We start from the raw sequence: 10,800 nt of genomic DNA on the forward strand, positions 1-10,800 counted from the left end.
CCGCGGTGCCCCGGAAACAGGGCCCGGCATGGCGGAGCCGGGGGAGGCGGCGCGGCTGGCCTGGATGGACCGGGCGCTCGACGTGGTCAGTGCGGGCCGGGCTCCCGCTGTCCCGCGGGGAAACCTCGGGGAGCCCCGGGCCCCTCCCGGCAGCGGGGAGGGGGCGAGAGATGGGGCCCGGCTCCTCACGCTGCAGTAACGCTGTCCTGTGCCTCTCCCGAGTCTGTCTGTCTGTCTGTCCGTCCCGCAGGCTAAAGAGGCGCTGGAGAAAGGAGAGGTTCCCGTGGGCTGCCTGCTGGTCTACGAGGGCGAGGTCATAGGCAGGGGCAGGAACGAGGTCAACGAGACGAAGAACGTGAGTTGAGGCCGGCCCGGGCGCCCCGTGGCTTTGCCCTGCGCTTGTCCCGGTGCTGGGCCTCGAACGCGCTCTCCTACAGTCACCCGGGGGCTGAGAGTGAGAAATGGCTGCGCAGCCTGTCCTGACCAAGTTCTGTCCGCAGGCCAGAACAAAAAGCTATTTCCTGCAGATTTTAGACCTGTTGCAACTTTAACCATCGAATTAGCTATAAGATCTGGCGCTGAGAGACCCATTATTGCCAACAGGAATTTTGTACAACTGGAAGTTTTGTGTAACTTAACCTGACTGCAGGATCTGGCTGTAATTTATATTAGATGTCTCAAATCTGAAAACATAGTTAAAAGTTAAAATGACTATTTTAAGCTCAAAAATGTAACAGTAAAGATGAATCATTATAGTAATTTGTTCTGTAGGACAATGTATTAAGAGGATTCTAACACAATTTTGAGAAAGCCAGATGACAGAGTAGTTGGGTATCTCATGTTACACCATTGTAAGCACTGTGGGGAAGCAGACACTTGGGAAAATCATGCCAGAGATATTAATATTGTGTAAAAAAAACATGTTAATAGAACATAACTGACAAGACTGATAACAAAATCAAAATTAAAAATATCAGGGAAGCTTTCAGGCATTTTTGATGTCAGGGCTGTCTGAAGGTACATACTAAAAATGCAAGTAGCCTGATTTAAAAAAAAATCAGCTGGATTTTAGAAACAGTAATCTGATAGTATCTCTGAAAGCCAAGCTTTTTTTGAATTGCTGCCTAGCTCAAGTTTCAGTTCTTTTGTTGCTCAATTTTCATAAATGTTTATACTATAGTGATAGGAAATGCTGGGTACTTAGTGCTTCTAAATTTTTTATCAGATACATAATTGCTCCATGTAGTCTAAAAAAATATGTAAGCTTGAAAGAAGTACTTGTTATGAAATGTGAACGTAGGAAATTATTTTCGGTTTTCCCCTAATGATTTCTGGCATTATTTAGGGACCATGCTGGGGTAAAAAAACCAATCCTGTTGAACCATTGAGGCAGTTCCAGCAGACATCATAAATGTCAAGGTCTATTTTAAAACTTATTTCTTGTCCCACCGTATATTGACTTCTCCAGAATATCCTTCCTCAGATGGCTAAAAAATGTCTGATTTCCAGTTTCAAACTTTTTATGTTCTGTTTATATCTCCCTGCTCTTGTGCCAGCATCATCCATTATTTTACATAGCTTGGATGTATTTAAAGTCTTATTCCTTTGCAGCTTTTGATTTTCCCAAGCCAACTGTTTAGTTTCCTCTCAGAAGACAGGCTTGCTGTCTGTGTTCATTAGAATAATTCTTTTACATAGCCATTTCAGCTTTGATTCATTTTTTCTTGAATTCACTTAACCAGAACTCTGTATTTTATTCCAGATGGACTTGCGCTTTGTTTGATAACAATGATACTTCACATTCTTACTGCAAAAAAGTCCACCCATCTTTTCTGGAGCTTTCTTGGTCTTTTATGCTGTTTTGCTTTTCTTCATTTATTATTCTGAATTATTTTTTTTCACTCCCATCTAGAAGGCCATCCACCTCCTGAATGACACTCTCACCCTGTCACTTTTCATGATGTCTTTCATCATACAAAAGACATCACATCATCAGCTGTTTTCTGTAGAGGTTTTTCCAGTTAATGCCAGTGATGCAACTGAGAACATTTAAGCCAAATGATCTTTGAGTGTTTATGGTAATGAGTTCCCTCTGGACAAAGATTTCTCCTGTCAATACAATGTCTCTTCTTTTCTTGCTCACCTTAACGTTTCTTGCATTAGGCCGTTTTCCTCAACAACAACACTCAGAACAATTTCACAGGTTGTGCTGTGTCAGATGCACTGGAGATATCCAGAGAGACTGGTGTTTCTCTTGCCTAGAAAAAACGTTTGTCAGAGAAGTTACTAGTTTAATTTAGTGCTAGCTGTCTTACTGGTTTTGTGTTTAATTTACCTTTTATAAGGACTGGTTTTTATAGCACTACTTTCAAAGGTTTGTATTCTTGCCTGTTTTACTATTGAAACCTTCCTGGACCTATAGGTGTCAGGATTGTATGACATCTGTCCTTCCTGGTTTTTATTACAGTGACTCTGTTTGCTCTGAAGGTTTCACTCGTGCAATACTCTGCCTTGAGGCATCAAAACATTGCTGTGTGACTGGCAGCTTTCTGGCCTCCAGAATGCAGCTTTATAACATACTGACTTAATTAACTTCATGAAAACTTTATTTCTACTTTGAAAAACTGGTCATTTATCCAGTTAGAAATTCAGTCCTTCCCTGCAATTCTGCCCTTGGTCAGGGATCAACTTGCCTCTGAGCCTTGTGTCAAATAAATTGTCTTCTCCTGCAGCAGGTCCCTGCATCCTCTGAGGTAACGGGCTGAAGTTAGGAGCAGGTATTTCCTTCTTCATGCCCTCTTTCATTATGTTCCTAAACTGCTCATTTTGGCAAAAAGATGTAGTTGCCAAAAACTCCAGTGTTTTCAGGCTGTGTCCTGTCACCCTGCATCTTTTCTTTTTTTTTTGTCTGCCATGTCCACAGCAGATCACATTAATGTCAGAAATACTGCTGCTTACTCTGTGGGGAGTTATTTGCAAAATTACTAATCATTGCATTCTTCTGGGAGAAGTTGCTTTGGGGAGAAGGAGGCAGTTTGTATACAGCTGTGTTTGGTTGGGTTTTTTTGGTTTTTTTAAGGAGCATGGCTGTGGCATCAGTATTTCAAAATTGTTAGACATGGCACTACTTGTCTTCGTTGGGCAACAGTGCAGCAAATGTCTGTGTAAGACATTGGGTTTAGACAGCCTGGAGGTTCACTCACAAACTTGTGCCAGTGCTGTGTTCCCTCTGGCAGCTCCCACACTTGCTTGTTCAGAGTCTTGCCTCAGACCAACCTGAAAATTTTCTCGCTTACAGCATATGTGACCCTTACCAGCTAGAAATGGTTTTTCGACATCTTTATTCCCACATGTGATGCAATCATTCACTTCCCAGTAAAATGCTCTCTGTCTTAGGTCCTTTGTTGATACACACAGGCATCTCCTCTTTGTTGGGTCATTGGAGCTAGTGTCTTGCAGGTACAGTATGGGATAATTGCAAATGAAGTATTGTTTGTGTGGTGAAGCCACAAGATAACAAAGAACTTTGAGCTTTGGCCCCCTTTACCCTCACTTGTTAATTATGCTCTAAAATTAAAAAAGTTAGCTTTTTGCGGCAGTAGTGATAGCTTTATTTGTCTGTGAAACATTTGCCACAGTTTTGGGCACCACCAAGGCTTTTATCCTACTGAGTCAGTTTTTTTCCCTTGGTACAACCATTTGCCACTCTGTAAACAATTCTCATTTTCCCTTGCAGCTCTTAATCTGCTTTTGCTTTCTTGGCTTTAAAATAGTGTGTAATATTTGGCAAATTAAGTTTATGAGTTGAGTCAATGATTCAAAATTAAAATAATCACTCTTCTGTGTTATTTTATACACATCAAGTCAAAAAAAGGCTATCTAGTCATAGCTTCATACAAAACAAAACAAAACTTTAAGACAGGCCTAGAAGGCCATTTTTTCCCTTATATCTTGTCTTTAAGAGGGACGTTTAATACATATGTGAGGAAGGAGCTCAAGAAACAAGAAAGGAGTACCCTAAACTTTCCCCTTGCACATCCTCTCCACTTCTGAAAGGGAGTACCTTAGGGACTTCCAGTGTCCAAGACTATATCTGGATCATTGTTTCTGATAGCTGTTGGTGCACGTATCCTCCATGAATTTGTCTAAACCTTTTTTGAACTCATTTATGTTTTTGGCTTCCATAGCATCCAGAGGCAATGAGCTTTACAATATAATTATATGATTTGTGAAAGAGTACTTCCTTTCATTTGTTTTATATCTGCTGCCTGATAATTTAATTGGGTGCTCACTTGTTATAAGAAACAATAAATCATAGTTATAACTTTGACTTTTCCACATTTTTCTTGATTATTTTAAAAACCTCTACTGTAGTCCTCTTTACTTTGAAAACTAATGACTGTATCTGTTAAGAGCCAGTCTAATCAGTCTCTAAATGGAGACTGTTCTGTAACTTGGATAATCCTTTCTCAGCCTGAGGTGAATTTGTTCTGATGTTCCTGTGTCTTCAAGACATGAGGTGACAAAAACAGTGAAGATCTGGGTACCCTGGTGTGTAGTAATGTTCTATATTAGTGTAATCTCATTTGTGTAGCTATCTTCTATTACTGTAGAAGCTGGCAGGGCCTGCAGCAGCTGCATGGCCTTTCTAGGAGTTTTAAAATGTTTTTGAACAGTATTAAACATAGCAGTAGGTTGTGAGTCTTGCCATGTGTTGTAGAGCATCTCACTGGTATCACCACAGCTCTTCACAGTGCTAAAATATTGACCCAAGTTCCATGTTTTGAGAGGAAGCTTTCAAGGGTCATATAGGGACATACAAAACAGAAGTACTAGTATAATTTGGATTGATTAAGTCTTACTCTAATGCTTGTGTCAAAAACATCCTTTTTTTCCCCAAAACAGATAGAAAAAGAAGGAAAATACCAATAGTCTTAGTTCAAATAAGCATCAGGCTCTAACTGAAGAGTTCTTTCAAAACTAGTACTTTCTGAATTTTTTTCTGTGACATTCCATTGGCGTAGCACAGTGCTGCAGACATTTCAGAGCGGTACTGGTACATTGCTGGTTGTTTTGGTCTCTCTGCAGTTAAAGTCAACACTTCTGTTCAGGTTTTTGTGCCATAGATACTGAGATACTAATCACTCAGTTTTCTTGGATAAAAAGAGATAACTTAATATGGTCTTTTTGTGATCAGTCAAATGCTGAAATCCCTGCCTATTACTTGAGGGACTTACTGTACATGTGTGTATCCCCCGGCAGCATTAAACCTGAGGCAAACTGAAAACGTTGTGTGTACAGAGCACACCAGGCAGTTGCAGAAACATTCTGAAATTGTTGCATGTTCACAGTGTGTTCATTCTTTGTGAGCACAGTAATATTGTCAGAGGGAGGAAAAGGTATCAGCAAGGAGCAGTTTGTTAATATTTCCAGAGTAAGTAATCCATCTTGTATTCTTGCTTTTGGAAATAGAGTGGGCTATGGGCTACGTCAGTTGTGCCGGTGGGCTTTGTGTGTCCCTTAAGACTCAAGTAGAGTTTTCATATCTTACCTCACTGTGCTGGCATGACTGAGAGAGAACTGCTGAGCATGTTCCTCTGCCTTGGAAAAAGTAGAACCAAAAACTGGCACTTGTAGATCTTATGTGCTACACACCAGAGTTTGGGGTTAAATATTTCCTTTCTTGGGTTGAATATCTTTTCTGCAGTCTAGGTGGTATGAAATTTCTTTTGCAACTTGAACCAGCAAAGAGTATTACATGACTTCTGTTTAAAAAGTGAATAATTGCAAACTTTTAAGAAAATACTTACTTCTATCTTCTAGGCTACTCGACATGCAGAAATGGTGGCAATCGACCAGGTCCTTGACTGGTGCAAGCAACACAAGAGGGATTACAGGGAAGTGTTTCCACAGCTGGTGCTGTACGTAACTGTAGAGCCCTGTATCATGTGTGCAGCTGCTGTGCGCTTGATGAGTATCCTTTCATGCTGTCTCACACTGGGAAACTCTGTGTCAAACCATTACTCCTTTGGCAGTGGGCCCACAAAGGCTTGACAGTGTCAGAGAAAGCCATGAGGGGTGGTTTGAGGGTCTGCACCCACCTCCATGATGAATAGCAAGAGACTCAAGAGTGAAAGAGAGATGGTGTAGTTATGACAAACAAATGCTCTTAGAGATTAAAAATACAGTTTAGAGATGTCTGTTAGCGTGTAAAATGAACTAAGTGTAGTTCAGTGTTAAGTTTTGAATTTTGTATCAATCAGTAAACCATATCTTTATATGCATCTGCTTTGGGAATTCATGCTTCCTCTTTTCTGAGAAAGACTGGATGTGCGTCTTAAGCAACATATCTCACATCATTCAAAAGAAAGTTCCGATTTTGTGAGGGAGGGATTGTTGCTCAGACTAACTTAGTTTGAGGAAATTTGATGACTTCCTAGATCAGGCTTCTGTACTTTCTGCTTATTTTTCACTTAATACCTTGACTCACTCCCATAAATTCCACGCGTCGTGTATGGCTGTCGGAATGAGCGATTTGGAGGCTGTGGCTCCGTTTTGAGCATCTCATCTGATGATATGGTGGACTCAGGAGACCCATTTGAAGTAGGCTGTGAAATGTTTCCCTTTGCTTTCCAGCTAGAGTACTGTGTCTGGCTTCATTACCAAGCTTTGAGAATGTTACACATCACTTCAAGAGGACATGGATGAAAGAGGATCGAAGTCAAGTAAACTTGGCTTAATAAGAAAATAATGTAAAAAAAAAAAAAATTAGGTCCTTAAAGAAAAGAAAATTGAGGAAAACCCTGATGACAGTCTTAAATTATTTAAAAGGATGTATCAAAGGGTGAGGGTAAGAACTATGCTTGTGGAACAAGGTAAGAATTAAATATATCTATAATATGTGTAATACTAGAACAGTAAGTATATGCTGCAGGAAGACATGAGGGAAAATTATTTTAAGCTGCAGAATGTGCAAACACATAATCAATAAAGATCAAGTAGCAGCAACCTACAAAATCACTGGGTTTTAGTTGAGCCACTGGAAATAACTGTGTTTTTGTTTTCAGTCTGTGTTTATGAGGTAAAATGTATTAGCTGAGACTGACTTAATGTAGTTCAAATCCCAAAATAAATGTGAACTGCAACAGTAGCAGAGGAAATTCAGTTTAGGTATCAAGAAACTTTCTGAATAGTAGGGATTCTGAAAGTCTGAGCAGTGTCTGGGTTGATTTAGGCATCTTTGTCATGTGAGAAAGGCTGGACAAGCATTCAGTGGAGGTAGAGGATAAATAAATCTAGGTGCTTTACACCATGGTACTACTTATGTACCCATACATACATGTAGAGAGTATTTATAGCATTTTATTTATTATATTATTCACAGTTGTACATGATCTTGCCGTGTACAGTGATACTGATTCCTGGAGTTCTTTTCCACATTTCACATTCATGATTTAATGAATGTAAAAAACAAATAATGTATTTCAGCCTTGTAAATAAGCACTAAAAGCTCAGGGCTCAAAGAATTTCAGTCAGCAAGACAATATTGTTTGGCACTCCAGTGTAAACATATTAGGTGTCTTTCTGTCAGTGTGTCAGTGAGACTAACATCTGAATTAATTGGTGTAGTCAGTACTGTAAGAATGTTCATTTGCTAACATTGGCATGTGGTATTTAATATTTTTATACTTTCAGAAGACAGAAAGGAGAAGGTTCTTCATACTATGAATCCTTTTTTTCTGTAGGCAACTGCAGTGGAATGTATAGGAGTAACTACTTACTTTCTAGCATGGGTGGAGCTTTATTTAGTGTGAGTGACATATAAATGCTTTGTCATTAATGTCCATGGCCTGGAAAAGTATTTTAGAAGGACCAAAAAGATCTGAAAGGTGACTGTTAAAAAAAAAGGATAGATATGTGGAGGAGTGTTTTCTGTCAGGAATCTTATCTGCAAATACTTAGATGTATGTCTGTTATGTTTTCAAGTGCTTGAGGAGTATGGGAGGTTGCAAATACATTAATAAGAAAGAAATTGTAGACTGCATAAAAATTTTACATAATTTACTAAGAAAGTTTGTTTTGCCTAATATTAAGTTATTAGGGAAGTTACTTACTCTACTAAGCCTCAACGTAAGTGTTTTTCAAATGTATTGGGTATTAAACCTGAAAAGGAGATTTTTTGACCCCTAAGTTGACCGTGCAGTTGTTTAAAATTATTGTGTTCTCAAGGCATTATTGTGAAGCATGGAATATGTTATTCTCAGATGTGCTCACTAACATCATTTTAATTTGAACAGTGCTCTTCTGGCTATCGTGCTGAAGAAGCAGTGGAATTGCTAAAAGCTTTCTACAGACAAGAAAATCCCAATGGTAGGTTTTACATTAATGCATCCATTTTGATCCCAACCTAATTTAAAAGAATGTTGGCACTTGAATTACTGCAATTCACTTGTGATGGTGATTCTCCTTTCCTGTTTCTTGGCAGCACCAAAATCAAAAGTACGGAAAAAGGATCGTCGTCAGTAGCCCTACACTGGTGGGACACAGAAACTTAACAAAAAATGATATGTGAAAGTTTCTTCAGCATGCTGCTTTTTTAAAATCTATAGTTCAATCAAACTATGTTTCATTTTGTCTACAAGAGTTTTTACTAATAGGATACTTAGTACCTGCTCCTGCATTTCTATATTTATGATTTCTTGTTATCATGACAAAACAAAAGAATAAATGGCTGTTTTTAGAAAGAGGAAAATGGGTGGTTCAAGTCCACTTGTTTACAGACAGATCCATTAAAGTGGTGCTTTTGTACAGCACATTCTAGAATATTTTTTCCTTCCATGTGTGGAGAAGCATCTTGCTTTTCAATAGCAAATGTTTGCTTAGGCAAGCAGATAACTCTCTTGAAAAGTTATATTTTAAGTCCTTTACAGTCCGTATGTGTGTATTTATTCAAAATGCATATAAAAGAATTTTACAGTCCTTGAAGACTTAGCACTATTGCAAATGTTTCCTCTTGTTTTTTCTACCTTAGCACTTAGATTTTCAGAGGTAATTTCTGAAAGTCACATACCTGTGTAGACAGGGACCTACACACAATCACGTGTCTGTTTGTGTGTGCTGTTGCTTAATGAGGATAAGCAATTATCAATTGGTTGCACAGCACCTTCATACAAAGTCGTAGAGAAACTTTCCACAACTCTAGACTGTCCACTCCTCTTGTGAATATCAGTGTAAGAAATACTTTATTTTTAAGAATTCACTAAGAAGTTAAATTATAGTAACCAAGATGGGCAGATACAAGTGAAAACTAGAAAATGAAGTTGGTAGTAACATGAATAAAATATATTTAAGATATTTATCTTTTCGTAGTGTTGGTTGGCTTTGTCATTTCCATGTACTTTGCTTGGCCATGCAGTAATTTATAATCCAGAAGAGGGCCTTCAAGTTCCACTAATGAATTAAGAATACAATTATGGTTCAATCTTGATTGTATACGTCTTAGTGGATACTTACATGAAGGGTGAAATTGTTTGTAGTTTATTTGGCTGTTGTTCAGAAATTTGAGGAATGCCATAGCTTTTTTTTATTTTATGCAGAAGAGTGTTCAAAATTTTATAACTATAAAAACTGGATACAATTAAACTTTTTAGATATTTATTAGTATTCTGACTACTTTCAGAAGTGTTTTTTAAAATAATATTAAAAGTGCTACTTTGTCACCATTGTTCTTAATAACTTAGAATTTTTATTTTATATATTTACTTAATGTTTACAAAGTGACATAGGAAAGAAGTGTTCTTACCATAACAGCTATTTTCAGAGTTCAGAAATAGTATTTCTTTGACTTAAGCCCTTTAACTTATGTCAGTAGCCTATCCTGTTTTCCTGACCATTACTTAGAGCCCTCTTTGAGTCTTTCCCATTCCATAAACAAAAGTTATGACTGTGTTTGTAGATTTAATCTGCTTCAGAACTCCAAGGGCTTGTGAACCAGACAGCTAAGCTGGAAAAGCTGTTTAGGAAAAGACCATTTTTAATGACTGGGATGGCTTTATTGGAAAGCAACAGGCATGCCTGTGGTTACGGTATTTGGCTGGTGATAGAAGATGGCCATGTATCGCTACAGATGCATTCACATCTCAGATGGACCATAATTTTCTTATACCTTGAAGAAATCACTGAAGCCCAAATTAAAAACATCAGACATCTGGCTTGTCACTGACATCGGTGACAGTAGGAATTGGAGCCTTCATACTATTTTGAACCAGGACCTAAATCTCTCAACATCTTTTCTTTTTCAGAGGGGCTGTGAACAATTTCCTTTCCCATTGCCTTCATTCAAAGAAGGATGTTGTTATTCCATCACGTGTGTGATGGAAGGAGCCATGTAAATAAGTAGAAAGATTACTGGTAGTAGGACAAAACGCATTTTAAAAGCTTTGTCCAGTTTTTCAGCCCTTGAATTGAAACAGAATTTTTTTGTCAGTGGTGACCTGTCACTTAATAAACAGTTCAAATCTTGTACAAAGCCAAAAGAGACTGAAGAGGATGAGAAAAATAAAAATTTATGTTGAGAGTGATCAAGGCTAATAATATGCATCTTGGAACAGAGGCATGGAAGAAAAATAGTGTAGCAAGATAAAAACTGTAATTTTATGGAAAGGTTATAAAAAATACTTCTGTTTACTGTAATGTATAAGCAAAAGAACAGTGGTCTAGTATTCAGGCAAATTTGGATGGGGGAGGGGTTTGTTTTGACTTGTGGTTGGTTGGGGTTGGGGTATTTTAGCATAATAATTC

General features: G+C 38.4%; 1 protein-coding gene across 1 annotated transcript; it reads left to right on the forward strand.

Annotated features, from left to right (window-relative positions):
• Nucleotides 1-2: 2 nt before the first annotated feature.
• On the forward strand, nucleotides 3-9,657 carry ADAT2 (adenosine deaminase tRNA specific 2). The gene is made up of 6 exons (XM_066315563.1): nucleotides 3-85; nucleotides 251-355; nucleotides 5,824-5,974; nucleotides 6,497-6,603; nucleotides 8,298-8,370; nucleotides 8,486-9,657. Exons 1-6 carry the CDS (start codon nucleotides 29-31, stop codon nucleotides 8,524-8,526), a joined length of 534 nt encoding a protein of 177 aa, XP_066171660.1. The 5' UTR covers nucleotides 3-28; the 3' UTR covers nucleotides 8,527-9,657.
• Nucleotides 9,658-10,800: the final 1,143 nt, after the last annotated feature.

This window comes from Sylvia atricapilla, chromosome 3, assembly GCF_009819655.1.
Source record: "Sylvia atricapilla isolate bSylAtr1 chromosome 3, bSylAtr1.pri, whole genome shotgun sequence".
NCBI classification, from domain to species: Eukaryota; Metazoa; Chordata; class Aves; order Passeriformes; family Sylviidae; genus Sylvia; species Sylvia atricapilla.